This window comes from Odocoileus virginianus, chromosome 26, assembly GCF_023699985.2.
Source record: "Odocoileus virginianus isolate 20LAN1187 ecotype Illinois chromosome 26, Ovbor_1.2, whole genome shotgun sequence".
Lineage (NCBI taxonomy): Eukaryota > Metazoa > Chordata > Mammalia > Artiodactyla > Cervidae > Odocoileus > Odocoileus virginianus.
In genome coordinates this window covers 22,508,125-22,526,507 of record NC_069699.1, presented here as the reverse complement: position 1 = coordinate 22,526,507, position 18,383 = coordinate 22,508,125, and the positions used below count along the sequence as shown (strand labels likewise).

Below are 18,383 nucleotides of genomic sequence, written 5' to 3'. Positions count from 1 at the left end.
TATGCCTTTATTCTTAATAAAGAAGTTAAACTGATATAACCATAACTTTTCTACCACTCTCATAAACAACCAAACATATTTACTTTTCTTTTTTTCCCTTAACTTAATAACTTTGCTGTCAATGCTCTGGAATGCAAATAAAATTAGTCGCTTTACTCAACATTCTTATGTGTCGTGAAGCCTTCACACAGAGGACTATATTTATGTATAGACAATGACATTTATGTATACAGGTATATCTTATTCATTTTTTTTCTAATTTATGAAGGAAAAGATACCCCAGCTTAGCTATTAATGCTAAGCAGTAAATATGAAGTCTCACCAAGATGTTGTTATCTATTCCAGAACTTTCAGATGAAAGAGCAGCTATTTGACTTTGCTTTCTTTTACACATATGGACATCATTGAAGAGCATACCACAGAAAGATTGCTCAGGAAGCTCAGAATGACAGTAGCATTTTAACACATTATTAGTTTTTTGCAGAAACTAATGCCTGTGGTACTAGTACATCTCTGGCCAATAATATGTTAATATTAAACTAGGTGCATTCAGGGTTTTCAGGATTTTGACACTTGCTTTAAAAAAATTCAGAGAGACATCTTAAAAATGTCCCATTTGAATGGTTAATAGTTCTTTTTTTTTAAAATTTTCCTCATTAAGTTAAATGGATAGAGAGTAAATTATTTTCCTATGAATAGCTTGTCCTGTTTGTCCCACAATGTAGTATACTGAAGCTACTCTTTAAATTCTTTCTAACTGCTTTGCATTTTATCATGATTTTCTATTGGTTTGCATAAGATGATATGGTAAATTTCATTCAAATATGAGAACTGACAAGCATTCAAGCCAATCTTTGAAAACTGAAAGACAGTGATCCTCAACAAAGGAACACATAAACACACACTCACTATAGGGCTGAACGTCTTATCAGTGGATTCACTAACATTTCAAGGAAACACTGTGTTCTAGAAAGTGTATAGGTTTTGAAGAGGTCAGGGTTTAAATACTCAGTCCCCCTGTCAAGTTCCCCTGAAGAAGGAAATGGCAACCCACTCCAGTGTTCTTGTCTGGAGAATCACATGGAGAGAGAAACCTGGTAGGCTACAGCTTATGGGATCGCAAGAATCGAACACGACCTAGTGCTATCTTCCTTTTCTTTCCCCGTCAATAGCTGGGCCACTATGATCAGTCTTCATATCAGTAAAACAAAGCCAAAAACTGGATGGATGAACAGATAGATAGGCAGGTGGACTATAAAGAGTAAAGGATTGATGTAAGGACTGGAAAGAATTTTAAACTTCACCACTCCCTTATCATACTCCCTAGCTTATAATAGGCAATCAATACATAATAACAATTAATAAACTGTGGTACTGTAATAGTCAGTGGTGCTTTGACTGAGAAGGTAAAAAGGAATACACAGGAAGGAGAAAAGGGATTTCTACACTATATTTCTTTGCTAACACAATCTTCAAGGACTTGCTCAGAACAATGGATTTACCATTTTAAAATGACGTATTTATTCTCAAGGATTATTGACATCCCCTCATTCACTCACTTGGCAAATTAAGCTCTGGTATCTATTAACTTAGTAAATATGCATTGAATATCTTATTCAATAGTTAATTCCTTTATGCTTTCACTTAGTCAGGAGGAATTCTGACAGCAGATGCTGGCTAGGCCCTGGGGATATAAAGATAATAGAAAGACCCCAGGGAGTTCACAGGCTACTGAAAATAGTGATTGATGTAACAATATGGATCACACATTTTTTTTTTCCTGGAATCTGTTCTTTCCTTACAAACTTTCAATGAAGGAAGATTCAAGAATACTCACTCTGGGAACTTGCCTGATTATCTTTACTCCTTTTTAAACTGAGACTGGTAAGAGTTACTCTCAATTTCTCTGGTAGAACTAATAAAAGACTGTTATTGAAGGAATTTTTTTGTGTCTCTGAGAAATAGAAGATTCTTGCCTCTTTTTCTCCCACTTCATTAATACCCTTTTCCCCCCAAAATTTTAAAATAACAGTTTTAGGACAGAAAAGTCAGCTGAGAGTATAGTAAAATCCCATATAATACCACACAGTTTCCCTATTATTAATATTTTAAATTAAGATGGTACTTATGTTATAAATAATGAACAAACATGAATATGTCTTTATTAACTAAAGCCATACTTCATTCAAATTTCCTTGGTTTTTACTTGATATCCTTTTTAATTCTAACATTCTATCCCAGGTACCATATTGAGTTTTCTTGTCTCCCTAGGCTCTTCTTGGCTGTAATTAACGGTGCCTCATACATTTCTTGTTTTTGATAACCTTGAGAGTTTTGAGGAGTAGTCGTCAGTTTTATTGTGGGATGACCCTCTATTGGAATTTGTCTGCTGTTTTCTTAACTTTAACCTGAGGTTATGGGTTTTGAGCAAAAAGGCTGCAAAAGTAAAGTGCCATTTTCACCACATCCTACCAAGGTTATTACTCTATCAGTATGATCTATGGCTGCTAATGCTGGCCTTCATCACTTAGCAGAAGCAGTTTTTGTCAGGGCTCTCCACTGTAAACCTACTCATTTTTCTCTTTTCCTATATTGAGTCTTTGGAAGGGTCAAAGTATGTGGTTCATATCTAATTAGTGAAGGGTCATGATTCACTTCTTCTAAGGTATGAACCTATGTAATTTATTTAGAATTCTTCATCATGGCAGATTTTTCACTTCTCTATCCTCGTTCATCAATTTATTCAATCTTTTATTTATATCAGTATCACGTAGTTGGTATTTATTTCACTTTTGGGTTATAATCCAATATTGCTTTGTTTTGATGCTCAAATTGTTTCAGCATATTCTTTGTAAAACACTTTTAAAAATCTTTAAAAGTATATATCATGAATGTATTTCCCATTAAATAGTTTTCTGTACCTGCATATGGAAAGACAATGGGGCATTCAAAGGCGCATTTTCAGCCAGTCTCTTACTGGTGGACATTTAATTTCCTTCTATTTTGTTTACATTTTTTGTTGTCATAAATAATGATGAAATGAATATTCTTGGGGCTATATTTTGTCCATCTGCATGCAAACCTCTTCAGTATAATTTTAGAAAATTAAATCATTGAATAACAGGAATGTAAAAGCTAAAGTTTCTGATATGTGTTGGCAAATTCTCCTCAAGAACAACTGCAGAGGGTCCATTTTCAAATGGATCAAATTACAAGTTGGGTCTCTTTTGATCTTACATACTGAATCCAAAAAAGTCAAACATTTCTTTCACCTTTTTTTTTCCTATTTCAAAGCCAAAACTGAATTTTTACATTGCTGTTTCAAAAATCAAATTAATCTAAAGGCCCTAAAAATCATCCAAGAAGAATATATATATATATACTTCTGCAAGTAACTTTATTCTTTCCATCTCAGTCTACCATCACCTTTCTCAGGAGACTTACAAATCTTACTTTTTAAGTAACTGGCAATTGCAGGAGAGAAAGATTTCAAATCCAAGTTGGAACTGAACTGAAGTAAAAGAAGTTACTTCCATTTTTCCTGTTAACCTTGGAACCCATCTCTAGAAATTTTATTGGAATTTGGAGGCATCTCAATATACTGAAACAAAAACAACTCTGATTTCATCTTCTGGCCCCTGGACAAAAGAAGCTCTACCCCTTGATTATACACATTAGTTAATTATTAGTTAATTAGTTAATTAGGTAAGGAATATATTTCAAAGCACACATTATACTGACCAAAAAGATGATTCTCACGCTGTAGCTATTTAGCTCACACAGGAGCAGCAAAGCATGGTACTTTAGAGCTCAGTCACTATGGAAAGAGACTATATAGTTCAAATCATTTTTTTGGTAATTCACTGTGTGATATTGGGCCTGTTACCAGCCTATTCTATTCCCAATGTCCTTATCTACAAAATGTTAATAGCAACAGTCTTGTGTTTTAAGATATCATCATATAGTTTCAGTGAAGCACTTAGCACAGTGCCTGTCATAGAATGTGATCAATAAATGTTAGATATATTAATAATATAATGATTAAATATAACAAACCATATATAATGTCTCCTTAATTTCTTTATGTGAACATTTATGATTATGAGCTGAGCTACAGTCAAGCCCTATAATTTCTAAGGAATTCTAACTCTCAACATAATTCTGAAGGAACATGAGCCTCCAGAACCTACCTTGACCAAAGTATAATTTCCTCTCCTGTAGGGCAACATAGCACTCATATACTTGGTGAAATATTTATTTAGGATTAATATTATGTATTCATAAAACATTATGGAGATGTTATCGACCAAGGGATAGTTTTTTTTTATTTTTCTGCTATGTACAGTGTTATTTTCAGCACTACTATACCTTGAAATTATGGGCTCCTGTTTTATGTACCAATTAGGGCTTACACTGTGGAGTAAAAAGTGGCCATAGCTGTCTTAGGGACTTGGGACAATAGAACCTCACTGTTCCTGTGTGGATAATCATGGTACTGAGTCAATTTAGCAAACTTTATTGTTGGGTCAAACTTTATATTTCAGAATGTATTCTATAATATATATATCCCCATTTTATCCTTCCAAGCAGTCTTTCATGTACCCATTGTTACCTCTAGTTATAAGGAGAAAGCTGAGGCTCAGAGATGGGAGGTAATCTGCACTCAGTTACACAAAACTTGCCTGTGTCCTGCATGCAAGTACTGTTTTGCTACCACTGCTATTAAGACCAAACTATCTGTGGGCTTTTCAATCGGCCGCAACAAGTGTAGTGTCAAATACCAGAAAAATGCATGCACACGATAATGTTTTCTCCCCCAAGGGAAACCTGGTATAGACACTGACCAGGAGAACAGGATCATGATTACATTTAGATCACACAGAGAAAAAAAGAAAAAGAAATTCCTTTTTCCATAACAGTGAGATTGCTTTTCTACAGAACTCATGAATTTATCCATATTGTATCCCCTTGGGACAATCTTATATCCCAAGCTCTTTGTATGAATATTTCAAGTTGAGGAAATGAAAGCAGCTAGTTGAACAGTCTGAAAATTGAACAGAGGCACTCTGTGCTGGTTTTGTTATTCTGCTTCCCACTCTTCGATTAAAAATGGCCACAGACAGGATTTTCTGAAATGAGGTTCAAGTTAAGAATAATCCCAAATATAAGCATCTTAGGAAACTGGTTCTCTGTACCAATTTCTACTTAAAAACTTGGTATAGCCCGGATTTAAGCTGTGGATAATGAGGTTTAAGAAATCCAAGGGAAAAATATAAGCTTTCTCAAATAGCACTAGTAATCAAAATTCTATTTATGGGCTAAAAGTATAGAAGCGAAGCAGAGTTTCTACAAGTGTGTGGAGAGCTTTAATTTAACTTCCAATTCAGGTTGAATTAGGCCAGATGGTTAACAAATATATTCTCTGTCTCCAGATAAAATTAATAGGATGCTCACTCTGTAAAAGCACAATGACAAGAAAGTTAGAAGTAAAAGTCCTCATGGCAATGCTTATTTAAGAAACACAAAACCAGAGGAAGAGGGAAGAAAGATAAATAAAAGGGAGAGACAAGAAAGAAAAAGAGAGAGGGAAAAGAAGTAAGGAAGGAAGAAAGAGAGAGAGAAAGGAGGAGAGAGAGAAGGAGACAGAAGGAGAAAGAAAGGAGAGAGAGATAGAAAGGGAGGAAAGGAAGGAAGGAGAAAGAAAATTTGCTTTTATGACCTAGTAGTCTTTTAAAAGGCAATGGCACCCCACTCCAGTACTCTTCCCTGGAAAATCCCATGGACGAGGAGCCTGGTAGGCTGTGGTCCACGGGGTGGCTAAGAGTCAGACACGACTGAGCGACTTCACTTTCACTTTTCACTCTCATGCATTGGAGAAGGAAATGGCAACCCACTCCAGTGTTCTTGCCTGGAGAATCCCAGGGACAGGGGAGCCTGGTGGGCTGCCGTCTATGGGGTCGCACAGAGTCGGACACGATTGAAGTGACTTAGCAGCAGTAGCAGTGTTTTAGAACTGTGCAGACTCATGTTGCAGGAAAATATAGATATAAAATAAGAAAAGGCTTCTGTAAAGGTTTATGAAATACACAGTTCATGAATGTCTCATTTGTGCTGTGAGGAAACTGTGAATGAGAGAGTTGCTTCAAACTGGTTTTCTTTTCTGAGATCTGTATTCAAGATGGATTTTGACACTGCATTTGTAAAGATTAAAAAAAAACACAAAAAAGAAGGGGGGGGGTGGATTTGGAGCTGAAAGGGAAATTTTGCCAGAAATGACTGATACCTGAAGTTACGGGATGATGGTGTCACCATGTATTTTGACTTAACCCTTTAATGGCAGAGCTTCAAGTGATTTAATAAGAATCCTCATTCTGAAGACCCTTCAAAGATCTCCTTGTTCCACTGAATTCTTCATACATTAATATACTAACTTGGGATTTTAAATAGACCACTTAATATAAATTAAAATGAACTGCCAGGGAATACTGCATCACTGATATCATCAACATAGATAAGCTAGATAGGTCTTAAAAAGAATGTTGAAACCACAAAAGGAAAAGGGGTCTACTAGTGCTAATAACCGAAAGGGTGGCGACTCAGAATTGGAAGGTGGATCACAATAAATTAGCCTATACTGGAACACTAAGTGGAAGAGAATTGGCAGGTAATAATTTAGCAGAAATTACCTGTCTAAACGTGAGTACCATTTCAAAAAGGCAATTAGGATTGTTAGCAGCTTCCTGCTGAATATTAAACTGAGATGACATATGGACACCATCTGTCACAAGCTTGGTACATAGTAAGCACTCAATTAATGGTTATTACTATTCATAAATAAATGCTTAGCTTTCTCACAAAGCATTTTTTTTCCTCTTTGGTGAAAGTTGTCTAATTACTTTCCTCACTATCACAATGGTCCTAGATGATTCGTCAAGTTGAAAAAAAAAAAAGTATTTTACAACAAAGCATGCTATAGCTCACTTGAGAGATCCCTGCTCTCATGATAAGGAAATTAAACATGATGGCTATGATTAGAGGCGTTATCTCCTTAGCAGTCAGTCTATCAAACAGGCAGAAGCAGGACATTTACTTCTAGAGACACATATGCATGCTTGTGCACCCATTTCATGTACAGTATGGAGATCAGATTTTAGTTTATGCATGATTCATAAATCAATTTATGCTAAATGCCTAGTCATACAGAGTTCTTAAAGGAGAGTAGAAAACAAATAAACGTAAGCTAGGATTCTTATTTTGAAATGGTAACAATAATATAATTTTAAATTATTTTTAGAGTCATTAACACAAAAAATACTCTTTCATGTGTTTTAGATGGTGTTGAATGTGTGAAATGTATTATATTAATACCATTTAATCTTCACTATAATCCTGGGAAGTATATACTAGTATTAAGCCCTATTCTCAGCTTCCTGGGTAGCTCAGCAGGTAAAGATTCTACCTGCAAAGCAGGAGATCCTGGTTAAATTCCTGGTTGGGAAGATCCCCTGGAGAAGGGATCGGCTACCCACCCTGTATTCTTGGGCTTCCCTGGCGGCTCAGATGGTAAAGAATGTGCCTGCAGTGTGGGAGACCTGGGTTTGCTCTCTGGGTTGGGAAGGGCATGGCAACCCACTCCAGTATTCTGGCCTAGAGAATCCCCATGGGCACAGGAGTCTGGGGGGCTACAGTCCATGGGGTCGCAAAGAGTCGTACATGACTGAGTGACTAAACACAGCACAGCAAGCCCTATTCTATAAATGAGAAAATTTATGTTATAAATGTACAATAAAACATAGCTGCTCTGTACTCTATATATAGTATTCTAATAGCTGTGTTATTAAAATTAGTACCAGTATTAGTATTTCATTGCTTACATAGATGGTATATCTTGGAAAATTTAGCTTACATTTGAAATTGAACTCACTACTAATATAATTTCATCTTTTGCTGACTTTAGTTCTTCCCACACACTGTCCACTTGGGATGGCTTCAGAAAAGAGAGAGCGTGTGAAATCTAAAGCAATTAATTGTCAACTACTAATCGGCACTTGCCTTTGGCACTTGCCATCTACCTTTACAAGGATTAAACAATGTGTTGTTGTAGCTACTGACTTTCAACATCCCCTGGAAGGAGTTCAGGGTAGAGAGCAGAAATGAGGTACCCTGTGCTCTGGGAAAAACTGGCACAACAGGTCTTCAGATAGTTAGATATTTTCAGGAGCTGGTTTTATGAGCCCAGTTCTTATATTCTCTGTTATCCAGAAAAGCCCTAAAATTCATCATGATGATGACTGCTTCTCATGACTAGCAGAAGTCTTTTGCAAAAAAATATGTGCTTTACTGAACATGCTCTCCCTTCACCACAATCACATATATACTGATTTTCCCCCCTACTTCTTTGGAAGAGCTTCTCAGAGACATGCTGTCTCCCTGGGTATAATCCTTATTTCGTACCAGTAAAACGTAAGTCACAACTGTCACGTGGTTCATTCTTTTAAAATCTACATCATTTACATCATTTACTGTCTTCATAAGACGTGCCCAGACTAAATGGGAACTTTTCATTAAAATGAATGTGCATTTTTATGTAATCTATGCTCTACACTTATTCCCCCTGACTCTATAGCTCACATGACCAGTAGTAACCAAGAGGCTCCTGACATTCATATTTTGTAGTGACATAACAAATCTGAAAAAACCCTTAACACTGAATTAGTATCTGCAAAATCATATAAAATTTGATTTTTCTCCCATTAGAAATTTTAACATGAAATGCAGCCATAAAACGCACGTGATAAGACTCAATTAAAAAAATAAATGTTTGAGTGACTATTTTTGATAGTTTAGTTGCTTTGAGAATTCTAAAAGATCCAGAGCATAAAATATAATATCCTAAATAAATCTACTAATATCATGTCACACAATTCAATCACACAGATAGAAAATATCTTAACAGCTTTTTAACCCAGGCATTCAGCCTATTTCTCAAGTCTTTTTTAAAATGAAAATAGCAGGAAAACTACGCAAACAGGCATAAGGCAAAAAATGACTATTGACTAACAGATACATTTGAGGTTTTTATTTATTTATTTATTTTGGGGGGCATTGACACGATTTAATATAGGCGTGTGAAGAATACCAAGTTACCTTTCTTTGTGTTAACTTTGGTTATCAAACACACTGTCTCCATTTCATTGGAAATTGTTGCCTAGAAGTGCCAAGTATATATCTTAACATCTGAGAAAACCTAGTGACAAAAGATCCTGTCTTTAATAGCTCTTTCAAAGGCAGTCCCAGAACTGATCTAATTGTTTCTGATTGTGTTGTCTTAGTTACCATAGTTGACCCACCATGGTGGCCACAATACACCAATTTCTAATGGTAAAACCTGAGTCTTGTGCTCACTCCTGCATCCAGATGTGCACACATGCATGCTTAGCTGTGTCTGACTCTGCAATCCCATAGACTGTACAACCTGTCAGGCTCCTCTGTTGATAGAATTTTCTAGCCAAGAATCCTGGGGTGGGTTGCCATTTCCTATTCCAGGGGATCTTCCCAATCCAGAAATAAAATCCATGTCTCCTGCATTGACAGGCAGACTCATTACTACTGAGCCACCTGGGAAGTCCCCAGAGGTGCAGTCCATCCAGTTCAAATCAGATGGACTAAAGATAGGAAGCACTGGGTTTTCCAAAGAAAATAAAAATGCACACACAAAAGCAAACACATGTCCATTGCAGACTGAGAATACAGGAGTCTAATTCTTAAATCCTACTTCAAAACTGGAAGCTCTTACGCTAGAAAACAGTACACTGAAACTTACAACTTTCTCCATAGTTGAGTGGTTTATTAGACAAGTTGTATCATTCTAAACATGACTGAGGTAAGAAAAATAAGCATCTATCTAGAGGATGTTCTTTAAGTGAGAAGCTTAAATATCTGTTCAGTCTCATGTCTCTTTTACATTTTTTGCCTTCTAGTATAATTTTGACCCTACAGAGCATTGTTCTTAAAATATATTTCACAGTCATGATTTTTCACAAGGATTATACTGCTCAGTTTTTTGTCTTACATGCCATTAATGTTCACTTTCACAGAATATAATTTTTATGTGTGTCTAATGGCTATATAGAAGTATCATACTGAGATGTATTTAAAGGTCCCTTACAGTTGGTATTGTAATTAAAGTATAATGTTCAATTATTGGTTCAGAGATTTAGATAAATAGTTAGGTTAAATATTGACTCCTGTCTTCACAGTTAAAATAAAGAACATGATATAGCAATGAGAAAATCTTTACTGATTTTTTTTCTGAATGTTTTAGGTTAAAACGTTTTCTAGTTGAATGTTTTACATGTATTTCACATAAATCTCAGAGATACACTATCATAAAAAGATAAAGAATCATGGATTCAGATAAATACCAGAGCCTTTATTTATTTTTTATCTTTGTAAATAAATTTTCTTAGAATTTTTCTATTACAAGAGTAATACATGCTTACTGTAGAAAAATAATGGAAAAATTGAGATAAACAGAAAAAGGAAAATATATATCCTCACCACCTGTAGATACTAAATTTTCATGTTCACATACACACTGCATGTATTTTTAAAACTTGGATAACACTGCCTCAGACTTGGTGAAGATCTTTATCAGTGAATAAACTTTCTTTTAGAACTTTGTTTTAGAATAATTATTTAGAGCTTGTAGTTTTGTATTTAATAAAATGAATGAATAAGAAAACTAGCTACCTGAGGTTACTTGTTCGCAGGAATATGCTGTTTTACTAAAATATCAACCTAAAGTTATAGTGTCAAGGCTTTTTCAAAGGACAAAAACAAAACTTATTAAAATAATGATTTTTGTATTTAATTAAAATTCAAGTTGTATTTGTCACTGAATGCTAATCCTGAGAAAAACAGACAAATCAAACACTGATTGGTGAGTATACTTTCTGTGAAATATCTGTGAGCACATTTATGACTTTCGACCCGGTGTTTATCTTTGATTCACACATTAGTTTCCTCATTGTTGGCCAATGAAAAATTCTTGAGGCTTCCACAATTCTACTGCTTTATTTGAAGCCTCTACTGAATCATCACCCATTATCTGCAGTTGTTACAGCTCAGATTCTATAGATCTTTATTTGTCAACCACTTGGTATATGACTGAGTGGTTCTCCTACATTATTTTTGTGGACTTGGAAAAAGTCCAGCATCTTCTACAAAGTTTATAATTTGATTTTGCAAAATGATTTACTATTATTAAACTGAAAACATTTAGAACAGAAATTATTTAAGCACCTGAAAATCTATAAGGGAATGAAAAATTACTTGAAAATAAGAAAGGAAAGATGTTAGTGCTAATTGATTTGGGTTGATTTTTCAAATGATTAGTTTATTAGGGAATATTTTCTGGTTAGAACTTTATTTATAGCCTACATTTTCATTACATTCTATTATATCTGTACAAGTAAGGCCTTCCTCACCATGAATTTCTAAATTCATCTCTATTGTTTGACACTTAGATTCATATATTATAAAATGCATTTTTTTTGTTGCTTAAAAAGGTAATCATATTAGACAAAATATATTACATATAAGATATTAAGCTAAATTCCTATAATAAAGGAATTGTTAACACATTCTTTCTGAAAAGAGACAAAGTACAATACAGATTTTTTTTATGTCATTAAAAATAAATGTGGATAAATAATACATTCTTTTGAGGATAGCAGATCCTATACTCCCAGTTCATTTGGGTTTGTTATAGAGTACTGATTTCCTTTTATAATCTAGCTCACCAGTCATGTATGTCTTCAGGGACCTATTAGTACCAATTTAGCTATAGAGGAATCTGAATTTTTGCCTTAGAATCTGTAAATATAGAAAGAAATTGCCTCCTCTTAAATATCACATCCTCACAGAATTTCCTGACCTTCATATTTAAATTGACACAATCCTGTTACTATCTCTGCATCCTCTTTCCTTTTCAAATCTGATTTTTATACTGTGTTTATTGTCTGTTTTCCCCCTTAGTCTGTGAGCAACATGAGGACAGAAAACATGTTTAGTCATCAGTTTACTCCCTGATTTTACTACTGTGACTTGCTCATGGCAGGCACTTAATAGTCTACTAAAACTGCTGGATGAGTGAATGTCGAATGACTGCATAATCTGAAAACTATTCACAATGTAGTAGACTGACTAATATTTTCCCTTGAGAGTTAAGCTTAAGGAATTCTTATTTTATCCTGCTGTTGTAAAGACTAAACCATTTTCTATTCTAATGAGGTATAACTGTTTAGTCCCGTCCCTGATATTAGTTGGAGGAGGTTGGATGGAAGCCCATTGCCGGGGAAAGTCAAATACAGCAAATCCCAAGCTATCCTTGAAATCCCGAACTTTCAACAGGAAGATGAAGGCTTCTATGAGTGTATTGCAAGTAACCTTCGAGGAAGAAACCTTGCAAAGGGTCAACTCATTTTCTATGGTGAGCTAACAGAATTTCAAAGTCTATGAAATATTTGGTGATATCCTTCATAGTAAATAGTGAAAGTGTTTAGCATGTTGTAGGCAAGTGTCATAGGAGAAATAGAGAAGACACATTTCCAGGTAAGGATGCTTAATTTAATAATTAGCCGATGAGAATGACCATTTTTAAAATATGGCTTTAATTTCAGCATAGTCTATGCATGTTATTGCTTATTATAATTTCCTTTGAAATATGAGCAGTGTCATGTTAAAAGCCATAGAAGTTTATAACACAAAGTAAAATAGAATTCAATATATTTCCCTTGATATGTTCAGTAACAGCCTGTGGCAATCTTAATGATAATCCCAAGCAGAAATTACAAAAGAAGGAGAAAGTAACTGGAGAAGCATAATACTTATGGTAGTTTTCAGTACTTGTTTATATTTCCCAGGATTGTCTACATATATGTAGATAAGAGAAAAATGAACTCATTACTTCATTCAAAAATACATTTGTCTCAGCTATAAGAATCTCTCATGGACTTAAGAGAGATGATAAAAACATATATTTTCTAATGTTTGTCCTTGTATCTTCTTTCAATCAGGCCAAAATACACACTTGCATGAAGTTCACTTTTTTTTTTGACATCAAATAAACAATAAAATATACCTCAGGATTGTCAAAATGTTTGGTGATTTTAAAATATTCTTAACTTAGATATATTTAATACTGCTGTACTAGAGGACTTTAAAAACTGCATTTATACATGGCCAAAAGTCATTTTCTGTGTGACGTGTTTCTATGTGACACATTTATAATCAATAGTAAAGTAACTGGAAGAAAACTATATATTTCAATAACAGAAGTTCTAAGGTATTGTAATTACCTAGAAGGTATGCTAATTGAGTCTCTACACGTGTTCTCAGTAACCCAGTCATGTCCAGCTCTTTGTAATCCCATGGACAGTAGCCTGCCTGGCTCCTCTGTCCATGGCATTCTCCAGGAATAATACGGGAGTGGGTTGCCATTTCCTCCTCATGGGGTCTTCCTGATCCATTGGCTGGCAGATTCTTTACCACTGAGCCACTTTAGAAGCTGTCAATTGAGTTTATACACATATTCTAATGATAGCTCCTATTTTTTAATCCAAAGTCTCTGGAGTCTGGCATTCTTTTGTAAATAAATTATGAGGATGTAACTGGGAGTTTTTTTAGGAGCAGCACAATATCACACAGGCTCTGACTAATAGGTATGTCATTTTTCTACTAAACAGACAAATATATAGATAAGAAAAAAATTAACCAGAAAATTGAGGTCTCTATAAACTGGAAATGAATAATAAAGTACTTTCTCCCACATTGATAAAGCAACTGCTAGCTTACATAGAAGATTCTACAAATATTAATTCACATAATTTTTATAGCAATAAAATGTAGAAATAATTTTCAGTGATATTATAGGTAATTAACCTTTGATGAATTGAACAAGATCTCAAATAATGTTTGCTAGATCTGAGACTAGAACCTTGAACAATCTTCTGAAACGAGATTCTGCCCAGTCTCCCATAGCTCTTCAACCTGGTCATCTAAGTCTATTCACAAGACCTATGCAAGTGAAAGTGAAAGTCATTCAGTCGTGTCCAACTCTTAGCGACCCCATGGACTATACAATTCATGGAATTCTCCAGGCCAGAATACTCGAGTGGGTAGCCATTCCCTTCTCCAGGGGATCTTGCCAAAGCAGGGATCAAACCCGGGTCTCCCACATTGTAGGTGGATTCTTTACCAGCTGAGCCATGACGGAAGCCCAAGAAGACTGGAGTAGGTTCCTTCTCCAGCAGATCTTCCCAACTCAGGAATCGAACCAGGGTCTCCTGCAGTGCAGGCAGATTCTTTCCAACTGAGTTACCAGGGAAGCCCCACATGACCTGTTATCACAACCAAATTAGCTATTTAAGAAGTACAAATGGCCTTTGTGAGAGAATAATGGGTAATCGGTCACTAAGACAAAATAATGCTTCTTGTTCACCTATTTAGCTGTCAGTATGCTCCCAAAGGGTTTCCTAGGTGGTGCTAGTGGAAAAGAATCTGCCTGCCAATGCAGGAGATATAAGAGACCCATATTCAATCTCTGAGTAGGGAAGATCCCCTGGAGGAGGGCATGGCAACCCACTCCAATATTCTGGCCTGGAGAATCCCATCAACAGAGAAGCCTGGTGGGCTACAGTCCATTAGAGTTTCAAAGAATCAGACATAATCGAAGCAACACAGCAGACACACATGCACACATATTTCCAAAGAAGAAGAGAATTGATTCAATTACCTGAAAGTCGAAAAATACCTGAAAATTTAAAGTTAAGAGTCTCTCAGTCCATTATGTTGGTATGCTTAAGTTATAATTCAGAATTCTATCCATTTATATTGGGTCCTCATCTGGCAACCCACTCCAGTATTCTTGCCTGGAAAATTCCATGGACGGAGTAGCCTGGCAGGCTACAGTCCATGGGGTCACAAAGTGTCAGACATGATTGAGCACATGATGAGCACAGATACTCCAAAATAGGTTTATAAAATATTATTATCATTATAAATAATGGAGCATATTCAGAGGAGTTAAGTGAATTACACAACCACTGAGAGTGTGAAATAAATAACAATACCCAAGCCTATAATATGGTAGACTTGAAATATTAAGCTTGTTGGTTTTTTTTTTCAGGTAGTTCCTACTTAGTTGGAACCACATGTAGTTGAAGATTTAAAAGTTTATTCTTTGGAATCCTAAGCATCCAAAGAATGCACATGTTAAAAAATAAATAAAGCTTAAAGTTACAGCTATTGCACTAAGCAACAAACCATATATATATCTGAAACTCCTGTAAGCTATGTGGATTTTATGTGTGTGTGCATTTTTTCTCCCAGATCAAATGTATAATAGGGAAATTTCTAAACAAGTATCTACAAATTTTAAATTTTTAAAATATTAAATGAAACATGATTCAATTTAATCAATACACTCAGTTCTTCTAAGTGTTGCCACCCATTATCCCTCAAGGTTGTGAAAAGCGTGTTCCGTAACTGGAGGTTGCCCTGATTCCCACAGGAGTTCATCTTGGCTTACTTTTCACCACAATGAGACATCATGATTCCTCCTCCTTGACTAGCTCCCTGAAGGAACTTCTCTTTTAGTGCAAGCGGATGTTGCAGTGGAAAAACCTTGAAAGTCAGATATACTTGTACATCATTTCAAAGACTCTCAGTACCACTTACCCCGACCACTGCTGCGGTGACCTCCTCTGCCGCCGTATTTTGCAGATGGAGCCTGACAGAGTCTTATCTCAGGTGGCACAACAGGCCATCTTGTTTCCTGCTCCAGTTTTCTTTGGCCCCTTCTAGAATCTACTCATGGAGAAGGCAATGGCACCCCACTCCAGTACTCTTGCCTGGAAAATCCCATGGATGGAGGAGCCTAGTAGGCTGCAGTCCATGGGGTTGTGAAGAGTCGGACACGACTGAGCGACTTCACTTTCACTTTTCACTTTCATGCATTGGAGAAGGAAATGGCAACCCACTCCAGTGTTCTTGCCTGGAGAATCCCAGGGACGGGGGAGCCTGGTGGGCTGCTGTCTATGGGGTCACACAGAGTCAGACACGACTGAAGTGACTTAGCAGCAGCAGCAGCAGCAGAACCTACTCAAAATTTAAGCACACACAACCTGAATGTGCTAATAGTTAACACCTGCACTGCCCTTGAATGACTGTGGACAAGCCAGTGAGTAAATGTTTCCTCTTTCTTTCCTGGGCAAGCAGTCATAGAGATTCCTTATACATTCACAGAAGATGGGTAACAATCATCTCTGCGTGCTCAGTTGTGTCTGACTCTTTGTGAACCTATGAACCCTAACCCACCAGGCTCTGTCCATGGGATTCTCCAGGCAAGAATACTGGAGTGGGTTGCCACGCCCTCCTCCAGGGAATCTTTCGAACCCAGGGATTGAGCCGACATCTCAGGTCTCCTGCCTTGGTAGGCGGGTTCTTTACCACCAGCGCCACTTGGTGGTCAACTCAATAACTCATTCTTGCATTGACTCTCCTTCCCTGTGGATTCTCCCTTTTCCTGACAACCTACCCTTGGCCAGCACTAAAACACACACAAACATGTGACTACTTCCTGTGCACAAAATCAGGCTTCTCTGTTTTCTAACTATGTCTCGTTGTCAGCTGGGAAAGACTGAAGGCAAAGGAGAAGAAGGCATCAGAGGATGAGATGAGTAGATAGCATCACCAACTCAATGGACATGAATTTGAGTAAACCCTGGGAGCTAGTAAAGGACAGGCAAGTGTGGAGTGCTGCAGTCCATGGAGACTCATGAGATAGACAAAACCTAGCAACTGAAGAGCAACTTCTTGTTAAGGTTACCTAACACCTATACAAAAATTCCTCTATAGAAATTTGGAGAGAGAATTAAGTGCAATTATACAGGAAGCTCATCCACTCCAACATATCTAGAACAGACCTAAACAAAGGAGAGGGATTAAATGGCAAATCCAGAGAGTTTTCTATCATCATTATAGAAGAAATAATAATTTCAAAGAATTTATTTTATACACACCTGTTTCTATGAATGTTAGTAAGGATAATGCTACCTTATACTTAAATAGCATTTCAACATCAATTATATCAGTTGCTTTTTTGCTTCAGAACTATGCTGAACTTTCTCAGATTAGAAAATAAGGTTTGGAAAACTAATGCCTAGAATTAAAGTTATATGCTTAACCTACATACTACTCTAAAAGTTATCATTCCCTGGCAAGACTTATACACAGGGAAAAACAACTTGATTAAAACCTACTAAAATGTGATGAGGCTGATATGTGATTTAAGCTTCAAACTATTGAGTTGTAATTATATTGGACATAGATACAATTATTTTAGTTAGTTCGATCTAAATATACTTAATGGCCTTTTGCCCACAGAAGGTTCAGATTTGATATACGTTTACTAACTTGACCTATATACTAATATCTAATATGGAATTATCCTTTAGCCTTGTTCCCACAGCTCCAAAATTGTTACACAGATGCAGCAAAGTGATAGATGGCAAATATCAATCTTACGCAAAAGGTCCACTGATATTTACAACAGAGTTCCTACTGTCCCACTTTGGGGGTCCTGCATTTCCCCTCCCTCAAATCAGGAGTGCAGTATTACTAGACCCAGCTAACTTTGTCCTTCTGATTTCTATAGTCCTTGGAATGCAGCATAATGTTTTGGCTAACTGATTTGCTAAATAGTTGCTCTTGCCTCTTTTTGAAACAGCCCCTCCACAATGGGAACAAAAAATCCAAAATACATACTTGTCTATCTACGACAGCTTATTTTGGGAATGCAAAGCCAGTGGAAAGCCAGACCCTTGGTACACCTGGTTAAAGAATGGTGAACGCCTCAATCCGGAGGTAAGTAGCTATGGTGATATTAAACTTCCACCTACTCTGCTAGGGAAATTTTATTACTAACAGCAACAATTAATGTTTCTGGAATGTTTAGTAGGTGCCAGAAAATGTAGTATAACCTTTATATATCCTAATTTATGTAATACTTAAACTCAAAGGGGCTATTAAAATCATTCCCATTATTCAAATGAGAAATCTACGGGTAGAGAACATAACTTGTACAAAGTCGCACTTAGTAAGTGATTGATCCATATTCAGATGATATCATTATCATCAACATTCATTGAACTCTCATATGAGCCAGGCCCTATGTTAAATATTTTCCACACATTATCTAATGGCATCCTCATGACAATTTTACAAGAAAGATATGATTATCATTTGCATAGTGAAAAAAATTGTTTCAGAGGGCTTCAGTCTATCTGTCCAAGTTCACAAAGCAGCTAGTTAAGGTTAGC

At 36.1% G+C, this 18,383-nt stretch overlaps 1 protein-coding gene across 1 annotated transcript in view; it reads left to right on the top strand.

Annotated features, from left to right (window-relative positions):
* The window catches only part of CNTN6 (contactin 6), a 310,426-nt gene that overhangs the window by 209,947 nt on the left and 82,096 nt on the right, over window positions 1-18,383 (top strand). Inside the window, 2 exon segments of the mRNA XM_070455653.1 lie at window positions 12,309-12,493; window positions 17,792-17,928. Coding sequence (XP_070311754.1) covers window positions 12,309-12,493; window positions 17,792-17,928 — 322 coding nt within the window.